Raw genomic sequence first — 16,101 nt, forward strand, 5'->3', positions numbered from 1 at the left:
GCTACGCTGTGTATAAACTGTGTTTCCCAAACAGAGGTCTGGTTCAGCAACTGTTTAAAAGGCTGAAAGCCACACAGTGCATTCTTTTCAATTAACACATATACTTGCAATTTAGAGCACAGTGCACCAATATAATGTTAAGGCTTGTAAAACACCGTTTAGGATCCATTGTATCTCATCAGCCATACTAAGAAAGAGGGACTAATGCTGGAAAAATACTTGTTTAGAAAAGACAGTACAGAAAATTCCTGAAAGCACATGGATTTTCTGATTCTCTTGAATGCAATAAAAACTGAGGAATTAACCCATTCAACTCAATCTTTATTTTTAGATTTTTCTTATTTTACTTTATTTTTACATCCTGTTCTCCCTTAGTTAAGATGTCCCTATGCTGTTGCCCTGCCTAGTGCTGCACCATTTGCTTCGCTGAAGCCAACGAGTACATCAGCAGACCTTGGTCAAGGGCTGCAGTTAAGCATATCCGAACATTTTTCACATTGCTCTGATAGGAAATGTGCCATGAGTACCCTACTGCTCTATTCCCTGTTACCAATGTGCCACCACCTGCCAAAAATCAGCTCAGATTGGATGGGACCTCCAGGGACCACCTGGTCCATCTCCCCACTCACAGCAGGGCCAACCTGCATGGGGTTTCCCAGGGAGAGACATTGTCCAAAAGCAGCCAGCAAGATGCAAGTCGTGCCTTCGCTGCACTCCTTCAGCTGTGCCGGTGACAGTCCCTGCGGGCAGTGGGAAGCCAGGTCCTACGCAGAAGTACATTCAGTCCAGGCCCGTGAGATGATTGGCATATTGGCACATTTTTTCAGCCCATGGATTTTCTCAGCTAGTGACTCAGTGGAGAGAGACCATGTTGGTGAAGATTCAGCATGTGGGTTTTCTTTTTTGTGTGTGTTTCTGTAATGATGTATCACCATCTCAGGGCACATTTTATTCTCTCAGGGGCTAAAGCCCTGGTGCTGCATCCCTGTCATGGTACCTTCCACCACAAGGCACACACTCCAGTAGGAAGAGGGGCAAACAACTCCATATTTGGCTGCTCCCAGTGACCACAGGACATGTGTCTGAACAGCAAGTCCTGCTTCAGGTGGCAGAACACACTACTTTGGAAAAAACAAACTTGTCACATCATTTTGCCTGTTCCACAAGAGCCACATTGGCCCATGGCACTACCTACTGTCCCACAGTGGGGCAGGTTCCCCCGGAACCAAATGTCAAAGCAAATTTCTGCTGCTTAAAAATGAACCCTTTAGGATGAGCCTTTTAGGAGTCACCGAGGCTGATGGATGGTGATCCAAACACCCACCCTTTGCCTCTGTGCCCACCACAGTACAGCTGCCCCTACTCAGAGTGGCTGCTGGTTGATGTTGTCTACCTTTCCATGGGGGTAGAGGCTTTTCATTTTTCTTGGTGTTAAAAGGACCAGTGCTTTTTCATGTTTGAAATGGCATGTGGTGATTCCGCAGGTAAACCAGATCAGAAGTTGACAGCAATGTTGACAGCTTATTTTTCCTTGCAGAACAATGTCATTACTTGTGTTTTGAAGTACAAACCTTATGCATAAAACATATTTCAGTTAAAGGGGTACTGCCAACTGGCAAAAAAACCAAAACAACTTGCTGTTACCTATGTGTGTTACAAGCACTTAGATTACCAGAAATGATAGATAGTTTTTTTCCTCTATGTTTTTCTATTTGACAGTAATCCAGTGTGTGCTTTAAATATCCAAGTTATTAATCATTTCCCCCTTTCGTTTCCTGCAAGCCTTTCACATTACAATGAAAAAATCAGTCTCACCAGGAAAATGTGATTGCACTGGTACAACAACAGGGTTCAGGATGTAACTTTTTTTTAAGCAAGGTGCACAATTGGTGTTGTATCTTAGGTTTTTATATTAAATACTTAATCACAGCGTATAACTCTGTGACTTGTTTTTAAGTAACCTAGCTTTGAAGCTCAGGATGGAAAAGTGTGTTGCTTTAATGATAACTCTGTAGGTTCCCATCAAAACGAAAGTTTGGTCTCATTATCCCATTGTTCTCCTTTTCTTTTTTCTCCAAGCTGCCTGTCTCGTCCTGGGTTGTATGATTTTTCCTGATGGCTGGGATTCAGATGAGGTAAAACGGATGTGTGGTGAAAAGACAGACAAGTACACGCTGGGGGCTTGTTCAGTCCGCTGGGCATATATCCTGGCAATTATTGGAATCTTGGATGCCCTGATCCTCTCATTTCTGGCATTTGTGCTTGGCAACAGACAAGACAGCTTGCTAGCAGAGGAGCTCAAGTTGGAAAACAAAGGTAGGACTGCTTTAGAAACACTATTATTGGGTGGCTTTGAGGGCAATTGCTTAAAAACAATGATGAGTTTCATTTTTTTTTTTACTTAAAAATTGGCATGCTGGCTTGCTTCCTAAGTTGCTGGGAAAGAAGAAATGCAAGGGGCAAGAGGAAGTTTTGTTTTTCAGCCTCCAAAATCTAAGAAAGCTCAAAATTGCCATAATTGCTGCACTATGCATGACTTATCCTTAGTTTTTAGAGCTGTAGACGGGATGATTTTGTGTTACCCACTTGTACTTTATTTCATTACCATTTAAGTTTCACCATCTCCATCTTTTTCTGTGACCCATGAAAAATATGTTCATTTGATTGCTTTAAGATTTGACATTGTGATATGAATGGCTGTAATATGGCATTCCACAGTCAGCATAGTACACAGCAAGGGAGGAGTGTTGGCTTGGAAGGTTGGCAATAAGCTGTGAAATGGAGACCGCCTATACAGTGAGGCACCAGCGGACTAAGGATCAGAGCCAGGAATGAAGAAGAATCCACGTTCTTGTTTGGTTGTATTGCTCTGAGCTCATTAGTCAGCTCATAGGAATCTAGGATGCTGTAGTTACTGAATATTCATGCAATGGGTTGGGGATAAAACACATTTCTAGATGAAGAACATGAAACTGGCTCAGTGCAGTAGTTGATCACGCCATTGCAAGAGGAGAAATGCCGTTTGGCAAGTGTGTGCAACCCTGGCTGATTTCTGCAGCCCCTTCCCCTCGTGCTCCTCCAGCATCCACAGCTGTGTATCTGATGTGACAGACACCACAGAGGGCACATCCCTGCCTTGTCTTTTTAATGGGCCTGTTGTCCCTGGATCTGTCTAATACCCTCTGAACCTGCTGATACTGTCAACTTCTATAGCACCGCATGGCAGTGCGTTCCTGAAGCTCACTACTGACTGCTAAAGAAACACTTACTTTTATCCATTTCACATTGATCCCCTACTATTTTCATTGAGTGTCCTCTGGTGCAGGAATTCTGCATTCTGTTCATCCACCACCTTTGTAATTTTGTAGGTTGCTTCTAATAATAGCAAAGATATTAGGAGCCCTTCACCACTGGATTGGAAATCAAAAGCTGTTTGGCAGCCTGTGTTGTACAAAAATAGCTGGTCTCAGTCCTGCTCCAGAAGGACCATTGTCCATACATCTGAAAGCACCAGCACACTGACCCCAACTTGCTGAATTGCAGACAGTCAGCACACTCAGCTCAAAGATAAATGGACTTGAAGATTGGACTTCACATGTGATTCCAGACTTGGTTAGAGTCTACTAATGTAGTTCAAGGAAAGTGTATGTTTCTTGCAGTTGCATGTGTACATCTGTTCTGGAGGTAAACTGAAGGCATCAGTTTCAAGGACTGTGGTCCTTTTATGTAAGGATAATAGTCATCTGCATTTGAAAATTAAAATACTTATCAAAATAGTATTCACAGCTATGCCACAAGGGCTTTTGGCATCCGCACTGTGCTGATTTGTCTATACCATACAGAGCTTATGAACTCTACAACTACTTATATCAAAGAACCTCATGTGTTTTGGCACCTTATGAACAAAAAAACAGCTTCTGGACTCTCATCACCTCTCACATCACTGGCACAAGCTCCTGCCAAAACATTTGGTCCCTCAGCATGTCAGACAAAATCGTTCAGCAGCTTATTTTCCTTGGATTAAGCACAGAAATGTACCATACCACCAGCTTCAAAGCAAACCAGAACTCAACAAAAAGGGACCCACCCCACTTTGTCCTTCACAGTCAAGCGTAATGTCTGCCACTTTTTAAACTGTCTTTCAAACAAAAAGAAGAAAAGACAACTTGTCTTCTAAAACGGAGCTTCTGCTATGCAGCAGCAGGGCAAGTCTAAATCCTCCTGCAGCCCCCTGGCATTTCCCCACCTGTGTGTGTTGCTGCCAGCACAACCACAGCCCTAGAGGAGTCGCAGGAGAGCATGGCGGGGGCGTGGGTGTACACCACCACACCTGTCAGTGGTGGGGATGTGGCAGGTACTGGTACCAGCAGAGCACCAGCTCTCTGCTTTGCTTGCCAGAGATCAGTCCTTCTTCTGGCCTTTTGGATGCCAGGAAAGCCTGCCTGCTTCCTAGTGAACAAATATCCAACTGAAACAACAAGGCATGGGCACTTAATTCCCTTCAGTTTTCTCTGATCTCTGTACAAGATGGGCTGCAGCTGGCTGTCCCCCATGCTGTGCTGATGGAGTAGGGCTTTGGGCCATGCTCCCTGTAGACCAAGGAGGAGTTTCTGCCAAAAGGCTGCTCCAAAGCCAGCACTGGGATGTGTAGGTAGTACTCGTGCACTTTTGCAGCTAGAAGTTAGTTGACTGTGAATGCGGCCCACAGTGTTTAGGAAGAAGATTTGGGATTTGTGTGGCTAGGGTTGTGAGGCAGGTTTTGTAATCCTGGCAATCACTGTCTGCACACTGAGATGACCAGTTTGGGCCAGTGGTCTATGGTTAGAGAGGATGTTGATGACTAACACCATAACGATGAAGAGGCTGGTAGAAGATTAGGGCCAACACTTGTCCTGTACTGGCACCAAACAACCTTCTGTCTGTACTGCTGGCACACACTGCACATGGATGAAGGCCTTGACACCCCATAAACTGCATCCCCTTGGGTTAAGAGATACTGGAGAAATACTCACCAGCATTAGTCCACATTCAACATATCTGTGCCTCTCTTGGAAATGCTCAGGTTGCCAACACTGTACCCAAGAGGAACCTCCGCTCACTCTGTCAGCTCCTCCTTTGCTGCTGTGGCTTTTCCTCTTGCACATAGATATTATTATGCAGTAGCTCAGCAGAGAGGAAGAGACAGAAAATTAGTATAACAGTCACAACAGCATTTGTTTATGTGGAAAAACCTTCAAGAAGAAGAAATTATTAGGCAATGTTCAGACAGCTGGGCAGCTGTTTTCTTAATCAGGTAACAGTTCTGTCTGGAGGCTTCCATGCAGATCAGCATCCTCAGGCTCATTAACGAGCGTGGTGGCTGTGTGAGCACCTGTACAACACCACAGCTGTTTCTGAGCACTGCGTACGAGTAAACAGTTAAAGTATATGAAACACAACAGGATGGTAAAAGGGTGAGAGAATTACAGAAAAAGAGCAAGCTGTACTTCTCTGTAGACTTACCATGCTGAATTGTCCACCTGCTCTATGCTTTTGATGACTCCAGTTCTGTATATTTACACAGGTGAATGAATGCTCTAAGTGAGGAATTTTACTTATTCTTGGGAGAAGACGGCCCTTTTTTTGCCATACAAGAAAGCTTCCTTTTTCGCTACATGATAAAAATAGAGCTTGCTCATTTTTTATTTGCTTAGGTTTGAGAGTGAACTACCATGCAAGTTTCATGTCTGAGAAATATAAATGAAGTTTAGCAGACTTTCTTAAGGTTATAGTCTATTTGGTGCAGTTTCTGAATCATGCAAATTTTACACAATGATCTGTACCTTTTTCATTTTAAAAATTGCCTTTTGAGGAAAAAAAAGTGTTTCTAAAAAGAATTTCATCTAATGTTTATGCTATTAGCAAAAGGAGGTGAGAAAAGAGTATTACGTGGTTTTCTTTAATTTTTAGGAACTAATGGTAGTGACTTAAAGGCCTTTATGTTATTAAACTAATGGCATGCAGTGTGATAACAAAAATAGTCAGAATTCATCTTCGCTTTAAGCTTCATCAACACCATTTTGAGTGAGCCATCGGCATCAGGCATAAACCTTGATGTGTTGTGTAATGACATAATTTAACATTTTGAACTGTAATGTCTTAATGACATAAAATTAAAGTTCTGGCCAAAGGGTGAAGAGAACAAATGAGAAGTTTCCAGAAGAAATTGAGATTGTTAGGCAATTAGTTTTATGGTAGGAAGTGGTAATATGGTCTGCATTATGAGTGATAGATACAAAAGCATTCAGAAGAAACTATCCTGTTAAGTAATATCAGAGCAGGTGGATGATGCACATTGTGGACAGCTGTGGCTTTTCCAATGGATAGAACAGCTTCACAAGGTGCTTATGTCTAATGTTTGACTCATCTTTGGGGCCCATATGGGCCCAGATAAGCAATTTGCATTCGAGATTTCCAGAGTTACAAGTCTAAGGCTGAAATAAATAAGAAGACCAGGGAGCGGGAGATTTGAAGGATTCATCTACCTTGCAGTGCTCCCCTCTCATAGACTCAAACTACACCACACTGTTCCCAATAGCCACATTGCAGACAGCTCGCCACAGAGCTCAGTGCCTGGTGCCCAACACAGGACTTGCAGTTGGTCGCCACTGAGCTGCAGTCACTGCAGAATGAACACTTAAAGACAGAAGCTAATAGGAAGTTGTTTCTCGGTGAGAATGCAGTTTTCTGTAAAAGAAAAAAAACTAGTCTTGCATAGAGATTTGCACACCTTTGGCTAAAGAATTGTCTTCTGTAAACATGTTTGCTGCTGCGACAGAAAACCATTAGCAAAAGCCCTAGTGTCTGCAGCTGAGTGACAGGAGGCTAGCAGTGCACTTGTCCCATTAAGGGACTACATGGCAGAGTGTGCATCAGCTGTCATTCTTCAGAAGGAAAACTGCTCAGGTCACAACACATGTGCAAACTGCTGCAAAATTGCGAAGTCCTGCTTATCAGCATGTAGTTCTCATGGCAAACACAAACATTCAGGCTAGCTTGTTCAAAATGAGGTGAATAAACATATGAATATTGATACCTGATTTAAGTTTTCATATTTAGCTACAATGCATTAAAGAATTGCCAACAGCCCTGGTAGTAATAGAGAGTACAAATCCAGTCAGAACATGATGTATTCTCCTGTATTCCCATGTTCTCTATCCGATAGAATAATATAGTCTTTTTTTGTAAAGTTGTGTACCCCCTGACTCCTCCTGACACACAAAAAGTAAGTGTATGCAGTTTTTCGTTTCAGTCAGTATGTACTTTTCAAAAATAAAAAATACTTTCAAAAATAAAAAGCAGGATTTCTGTTACTGTCTTCCCTTTTTTTAGACTGATACTTCTCTTCATGTCCTCTCCCATCCTTCCTTTCCAGTTCAGCCATTTGCTGCTTTGGTGTGTGGCTCCATGTTCAAAGCATTTAAAGTGACTTTGAACTCAGAACCGGCTTGGCCACTTGAATTTCCATTTGAGAAGGGAATTGTGGTAGAAACTCATTGGGGAGTGATCTGTGATGGATTGCTATAGACAGCCCATCACAAGCACTCGCCAGGCTGCAGCTGGCCAGAGGACACTGGAACTATGTCAAAAGGTTTATGCTCCTGCCTCAAAGGAGAAGTATTTAGGTATCTGCTTTTCAAAGGCAAAATCAGGCTCTTCTTTGAAGCTCACAGCCATAGGTTCCAGGTTGGAAATTCCTGGCCATTTCTAGCTTCAAAGCATGACTCTCTGCCATGTCAGTCAATAACAAAGTCTTGTCACAGCTGTGAAGAGCTCACATGGGATTTTTTGGCTTCAACAGACAAATAGCTCATCTATCATAGCATCATTGCAATTAGGTCCAGTTGTTAATTTCTTTGTTTGATTATAACCTATTTTCATTCAGGTATCATGTCCACCATGAGCTACAAGGAGGTCTAAGTATAAGAACAGTAGGCAAGTAGTACGAGACATATTTCATATAGAAAGCTGCAACTAGACCCCAAACTAACAGATTTAATTTTTTATAAAGTGTTTTTCTCCAAAATTTCCTTCGTTAGATAATGACAACCATTTGCTTAGGATTTCAACTATATAAATAACATTTTGAAATAAGAGAACCTCTAAAGGTTAACATGCAATTTCATTGTGGTGGTATGAGAGGGAACTTCATCTCTCCAGATTGAAGATTCCTATAGCACTGCTGTAGGATCTATGCTCAAGGTATGAACTTTCATCCAAGGACTGTATGAACAATCATTGGATCAAAATCCAGGTCTTTCCTTTGCACTGCCTTAGTGTCATGCACTCTCTTGCCCAATGTGTGTTGCATTCTGTCACACAAAGCAGAAGAGCTGCAGCCTGAAGGATTTATGGGCCCCCTCCTCCACAGCTGTTTTGTGCAAGACACTGTTGTTGGAGGTGAGAGATGAAAGTCTGAGAACTTCCAACTTGAGGAAAGAACATCCTCAAACTAAGGCAGTCAGAAAAACGAAGTATTTTTGAGGTTTTAGTAGAAACTGAGGGGAAGAAACTGGGAGTGAGACCACAAGTAAAGGTTCTTCATACAGACTTAGAAGACACTTCCAGGTATTCCTTTTGAAATTATCTACTTTTGTGTTTACAGGCATTACGTGGATTTTTCTATTGGTATTAAGTGGCAGCAAGGCAAATGCCCTGGAGTGGTGTTTAGAATAGCTGAGTTTGATTCCTGGTTCTCTTACTGAGCTTGGATCTGTTATTTGATTTCTTTTTCTCTGTCTTAAATGGGGAGGAATGAGACTGACTCTGTTCAGCAATGTAAAGTGAATTAGAAAAGCTAAATAGTGGTGGAATTATTCTTAAAGTATGTATTTGGAGACTAAGCCTTGATAAAAGTATTTTATCAGGGAACTACTTTACCAGTGTGCTAAATGATGACACTCTTAAGGGGAGGCAAATGAGGCATCAAAACAAAAAGTCAAAAGCTGATTAAAATACCTTATTAAATAAAGGTCAATCTCACAGTAGTGCTGATTGATATATCAGCTGATCCAACAGTTCCTTTCCAGCTCTACTTTCTATAATAAGAAAGTAAAATTAGCCCTAAGCATATACATTAATTACTTAACTGTAGAAGTTGGAGACTGTGAATAAAGAAACCTAGTTCCCCACTGATTAAGGAAGGAAAAACATGGTGAACTGCTTTCTGTCTCATAGAAAGATAGGTCCCACTTGCTGTTACACTCTGTAAGGAGTCTCATACAATATAGCTTGGTTACAGAAATTATCATTCCATTTAACGACCTCATGATATTAGGGACCGAGTATGGGGACTTCAAGGCATACTGGAAGCAAAAAGCTAGGCAGCCTCAAAAAAGCACTTCTTAAACAGTCAAGACAAGTCCATACAAAGCCTGGACAGATCTGGAGATCTGTGGTGTTAAGTTGAAACAAAGCCTATAGCCTGTTACAAGCAATACCATATTGACTAAGGTAGAAAGTGACAAGTCTAACTGAGCCATCACTAGTAGTTGCATTAGAAATTGTCTTTTGAAGCTTGTACAAAAACTCAGAAATATTTTATAATACATAGATACATAAAAGGGAAGTAGCTGGCACATATTTCATTCTGAGTATGACTAGTAACACACAAGTTTATCATACCTTCTTCCCTGGTGATAGAAACCACATTTTTAGGAGGAACAGCAGAGAATGGGCGAGCTCATTACTCAGCTGTTCTTGCATGAACGTTTTTGGGCAAAATATTAATGTAGACTAAAAAATCAAGGAAGGTTTGTGCCATGAATCTGGACTGTGACTGGGAATAACTGATCTATGAGGTCTTTCCTGCTACCCAGTTCAGCTTGCCGTTTCAGAGAGATGCCTGGGCTGTCCGTGTGTTCACATCAGCCCCAATGTCTTGTCCTCACACACAGAGGAAGCCTGTAGAACTGAGCTGTAATTGTCCATTCTCGAAGCAAATTCCAGTAATTTTGTTGGAAATCTTTCTCAAGATTTAAAAAGTCATTAGTTTCATTATCTTATTTCCACTGTGATTTTGATTTGTCTCTTCTTCACCAGTTTCATAAAACCAGGATCATTTTCTATCTGCAAAAATAAAGAACATGGAAAAAAAGGCAGATAACCTCTCCCTTTGTTTGCATAGTATCAACAGAAACAAAATATATTGTAGCTTTAGAACAAAGAAGCTATGAAAAAAATCCAAATTAAAAGATGGCAATCAGCCCAGAGTTGTATTCAATGAGACATTTAAGTCAAACCTAATGAGATATTTGAGATGTCCGCCTCTTTCTGGTTTCTGTTATAGATAACATCCAAGACCACCTACTGCAGTGACAAGTAAAAGTTGACCTGTTTGGTCCTAGCAGTGCAGATTTTGTCTGTTTAGCCAGTGATTTCTATATTGCTTTATTCTGCAACCTTGAAACTGTTCATGTTATTTCTGGACCACTTCCAGAGTTGATCTGGACTTTCTGTTGAGTCCAGCATCTTCTCCTTAATGAGAAGCCTAGTGGATTCCAGTTTGTTGTTCCCACTGACCTCTCCCTGGATGCCTGGGAAGCCTGGCCCTGGGACAGGCCCAGGGTCGGCCACCCACGTATTTTAGTTCCTTGGCTCTGGAATGACCCTACCAGGGCCAAAGTTGTTGCAGCTGAAAGTTATGGTTCTGCTCTTGGCTGCCAAGATCTTTGTCTGTTGACTTTGATATGTTTGTACAGCTTTACTTGATACAATACCAGAAAACAGCAGTGGAGGAGGAAACAGAAATGTTATATTCATGGGTAATATTTCACACAAGATTACTGTAGGTGGGTACTAATTTCATTTGCTAGAAAGGAACAGAATAGATAAGTGAAATTGTAATCTGAAAACTTCTATCAAGGTTTTGCATATCTCTGTACCTGGAGGATTTTTTTTTTCTTAATTCATGTTTTTAAATGAAATAAGTGAATTTGCTTGTAGCACATGGTCCATGTTGTTCTGTTTAGTTTTTCAGGCATTCAGCATGCAAGCACTCGAGCTGTCAGAAATATTTTAATGCATCTACTTCAACAGCATTTACCATGAAATGTACTCTACAGACATGGTAAAACTGAAAATAGAGGTTTAGTTGCAATCTCATTTGACTAAATGTATTTACAACACCACAGCACATTTGATTTTACGAACTGCCTTCACCTTAGTTCTGTAAATCTAAAAATTTTCAGGATCATAGTGAGCTGACATAAGGACGTCACTGCACAAGTCATTCATCTCAAAATGCTCTTTCATCTCAAAGTACTTGTAGCCTTCTAAGTGGCCACATTTAACACAAAACAAGCCATTGCTCGGGTTCACATAGGCTATTTCCCTCAGTTCCTGCTAACTGATGTTCTCAACTGTCTCTCCTAATCACTGAGTGTATTGCTCCTGTCTGGCATGTGCATGATGAAACCAAAACTCAGTGCTCTTAGTGTAACTCTATGTCTGATAAGAAGCTGAAAGCATCAGGATGATCATTTAGACTACTCTCCAGTATCACACAGGCTGTAGGATGGCCTGAATCCTCTCCAGTTTCTCAGCACTGCGTACACTGAGGAAGGAGAGCTGGGCACTGTTTTGGGAGCAGTTCTGACTCTGCCGTACCCAGAAGTGTTACCACCCCTCTGCTCCTGCTCAGCGTTTTCTTTTCTGCAGCGGAGATGCTCATAGCCTCCTGTCTGCCAGCTCCTCTCCAGCTTGGGCTCAGCTGACTTTCCATGTGCTCTCTGTCAGTGTGTGGCTATGTTTCTTGCTCCGTGATGTATTGTTTTGCTTATAGAATCAGGCATTTGCTAACACACATGAAGACTTCTTTGATCCTCTTCATCACAGCAGTTGAGAGAGACAGAAAGTGGACATTGCCACTGGCTCCCAGCAGTCGGGAGAAAATCTGAATGTTGTAGGTCTTTCCTTCCTCTCTCTTCCAAGGGTTTCATAACCTCTCACTCCACATGGACAGTTCAGTCAATAAAGACAGATCTTTACAGTATTCATGCTCCTCATTGTCTGGAACAGCTGGAGACCCTGAATGCCCACTGTAGGGTCTAATAGATGGACAACAATCTTGAAATACTGAGTAAATTCACCAGTGTTGCTATCAGCAATGAAGCATAAAGAGAGAGAATTTCTTGCTTCCTGAATGCAGAAGTTTAGCTGTACTTTTTGCATTTCTACTCTAATAACATATGTGAATGATAAGTACACATTGGATAAGAATTGAGAAAAATATCAGTGTTATGTAAATGCCTGCTAAAATGGATGGATCTGGAATATGTGCAGAGTGCAACAGTTTAGTTGTTTGATGGTTACTTTAAAAAGAGCACATTCAAAAGCCAAATTAGATTGGCATAGCTAAAATAGACTCATTTTACACAAGATGTTTACTAGTACTCTTTTTATTTTTAAGTAGATTATTGAACCAAAATCTTCAAAGCTTTTCCACTGGGCATGTTGAACATAATTATGCAGTGGGGCTTTTTTTCATCCTGTGAAATCAGTAAGAATTTTAGAGGCTGGGAGTAAATTTAATCCATTAGAGCAATTCATACACTTTTTAAATGGTCGTGAATATTACTTATACTGATCCTTGAGCACAGAGTTTCAAACAACATTTTTCAGGTGTTTGATGTGTATCAAAATCTTTCATATTTCCTTTGAAGAAATACCATAACACTTTGACAATAACAACTGACTGACCCCTGCCAAATGAAGCTCAGATAAAGCAATAAAGATCAGATGTCATATATCCTACAGAGACAAATATTGGTCTACTAGAGAAGGTGAAATCGTACTAGAAATCTTTCCGTTTGTTTCAGATGAGAAGAAAACATTGTCAGAGTTGTTTGGGAATTCAGTACAGAAGCCATGCTGGCAAAGTATAAAAGTGCTGCACTTAGAACAGCCACAAAACACAGCACTTGCATCCTTAATGGAAATGCTGGATTTGGCAACTTGGGAAGAAGTAATGCCAAATGGTTAAGGAGCAACTTTGCCTGGGAAAATAAAAATTTATATCAGCATTAAGGCTGCATTTCTGTGCCCTTTCAGAACTAGCCTGCAGCGTCTAATTGCTGAATTTTAAAAGATAGCCAAAAAGCTCTGAGCATTCACTGGCTTTGGCCTCAGCACTTCTAAGCAGAGACGGTGGCTGTCAAAAGAGCAAAACTGCCCTGCATTGCTCTGCCCCAGTTCTGTAAGTGTTCTCCCCACTGCTCTGTAGATGTTTATTCTTATTCCACATGGGCAAAGATGATATGTTATTAAGTACAATAAATCTCCCCATATAACCATCAGCCCAACTGTTTTCCTGGAGAGGACTGACAAGCTTATCTTAAATAAATCTCTAAAGGGGCTCTGTGAAATTATTAGAAGTTGGATGATTACAATGATGGCAGAAGATCAGCAGGTTTATACACTGATCAATCATTTATACACTAGTGAGCAGCTAGCATCCAAGGCTGTGTCTGCTCATCTATCAAGCATTTCTCACAAAGGTTAGAGGTAGTAAAGGTGTACTCAGACACAAATATAGGTATAAAAATGTTCTCAAAATGTTAAGTATTGAGGATTATGGCATGAACTGATAGATTCTCATATTTCAGAATAATTTCTGAATAAGATCTTGATCACAATCAATTTGCCAAGTTGTCACCTTCTTCCAGAAGTTCAGCTGAAGCCTACCCATCGCTTTTCAGTGCAGTTAATGTCCTTGCAGACGGATACAGAGTATGCACGCACCCAACATCAGTCTCAAAAAACATTTGTGGATAGGGTAATATTGACCTTTGCCCCATGTACTATGGAAAGTGTTTTTGAACAATCAACCTCTGGAGAAGCTGGACCTGAGTGCAAAGAGGAAGTCCAAAGTCCACTGCTTGAGTCTCTGGCTCTCATAAGGTGTCCACTTCAGAAGGGTCCAATTCTCTCTGTTTCTAGGCAAAGACTAGATCTGACTTAGTGAAGAAATATGAAGGGAAGTTCATGGTGCTGTGAGGTCCAGCAGGAAAACAGAACAACCAACAGTCTGGTCATGTTGGTTCACCTGAAAGGGTTAGTGGCATAATTTTCACTCAAATTCTTACTTTATTTATGCCTATGGATGTGTGTGCCATCGTCTCAGCTTCTGTGCTTACCATTTCACAGAGTGTCGTCTTTAGTGTGGTCTCACAAGCCTTGAAGCATATATATTTGTACATGTATGAGTATCAGGAATATGCAGGACCCTTCAGAACACTGGGAGCATGAGGTCAGTTACTATGGCAAGAAAATGGGGTAAGCACTGCAAGAGGTCCTGGTGGCTGGTGATGTTGGTCCCCACCATGGCACACTATATGCTACTTAGATTCTTTTTTAGTAGTCTAGAGCTACACCTAAAACCCGTCAGGTTAGTTCAAAACCTGCTAAACCTGCATTACATTTTGTCCCATTATGATGGAAGAACGTATTAGGACACAAGAAAATTGAATGAAGCTGCACCAGGGGAAGTTCAGATTGGACACTGGGAAAAGTTTCTTCACTGAGAGGGTGGTCGGTCACTGGAAGAGAGGATCCCCAGGGGAGTGGTCCCGGCACCACACCTGTCAGTTCAAGGAGTGTCTGGACAATGCTTTTACTCATATGGTTTAGTTTTTGGTAGTCCTATGAGGAACAGGGAGTTGGGCTCGATGATCCTGAGTATTGTATGATTCTACAATTATTCTTCAGAATATTCTCTAGAGCTCTGCATAGCATTGAAATCACAGTTGTCAGCCTATGTTTGTCTAGGTCTATAGTTAGGTTGTCTTCTAGCATAAATGAAGACCCTTATTGAAAAAGTTGCAGAGAGAGAAAGTATAATCTCTTTCAAACTAGGCAATAACATTAAATGTTCCATTTTCTTTTCCAGTCAGGTTTCTTGGGCTGTTCCTCATTTCCACCATGTTTCTCCTTTCTCCTCTCTTTCCCCCTCCTTTCTTGCCTCTCTTATTATAGAGTATGTATTTGTATCCCATTTGATTAGCAAATCTCTTTATTTCACTTTTATTTCAGACCTTCGACTTTCATAATCCCAGGACTAGGTGTTTGCTCAATTTATATTTTCATAATTATAGGAAAAATATTATTTCATAATTTAAGCAGTGAAAGGGATTTTTTCAATTTTTTTAAATATATATCTAGTATTACTTTCTAAATTCTAACAGTAAAAGCATTATAAATGGTATTGTCATTCTTTGCCTGTTTGGGAAAAGGAGGTGAATGTTACCATATAATAAGTATACATGGGCTGTTATAGCTCTCACTCAGATCAAAGCCCACTGCATTGACCAATTCAGTTTTTTAAAACTAAAAGAATGCAGCAATTCATCATTTGTCCAGTTCAGTTAATGTTTTGTGCCTTTTTTCTAAGAGTGGAATTTGTGAACTGGCTAGCTTTGACAGTTTGAGGTACTTGGTACTTTTCATTTCTAGATCATTGACTCAAGTATAGCACATATTTGATGAAAACTGACCAAAAGTTGAATCTGAAGGATGACTGATGGCTGAAGTATGTAAAAAAAGTTGGTGTCTGCTCAGCTGATTGTAGGCAGATGTCAAAAAACAAACAAACAAAAAACCCAAACATATATCTTAACCCTGTACTAATAAACATTCTAACTAGAAAAACTCAGATATGAATGGAGAACATATCTACCTTTGGGTGCCTTCATCATTGGACTCATAACATTAGCTGTATAATACCTGTTGCCAGAATTGGAAGTTGCCTAGATATGCCTCTCAAATATCTGAAAATCAGATTGTCAGTATCAAATATCATGCACCCAAAAAGTGAGGTCTCTTCTGAAGAAAGGTAACTGCTTGCTCCTGACAGAACTGTCCTTGCAGATTGGGTGCATGATGGAGATGGGTGCAGTGTGAATATGTTAGGAGAGAGCTGATGCGTTTTGACAGGGCTGTGTGGTAGAGCCAAAGGTCAACTTTCAATGGCTTGTGTCTGCCTTGGAAAGTACAACAGGCTCTTTTCATTCTCACTCCACCTCGGCATTTGAATTGTATTGAATTAGTAAAATGAATTAACCTAAT

The 16,101-nt window shown here is 40.8% G+C and overlaps 1 protein-coding gene across 1 annotated transcript; it reads left to right on the forward strand.

The window, feature by feature from the left end:
- Positions 1-2,079: 2,079 nt before the first annotated feature.
- Positions 2,080-7,959, forward strand: LOC104541079 (lipoma HMGIC fusion partner-like 3 protein; the record flags this gene model as incomplete). The annotated part of the gene is made up of 2 exons (XM_010185048.1): positions 2,080-2,316; positions 7,925-7,959. Coding segments are annotated over 2 exons (272 nt in total), but the record flags the coding sequence as incomplete, so codon positions are not given.
- Positions 7,960-16,101: the final 8,142 nt, after the last annotated feature.

This window comes from Mesitornis unicolor, unplaced genomic scaffold (assembly GCF_000695765.1).
Source record: "Mesitornis unicolor isolate BGI_N332 unplaced genomic scaffold, ASM69576v1 scaffold7750, whole genome shotgun sequence".
NCBI classification, from domain to species: domain Eukaryota; kingdom Metazoa; phylum Chordata; class Aves; order Mesitornithiformes; family Mesitornithidae; genus Mesitornis; species Mesitornis unicolor.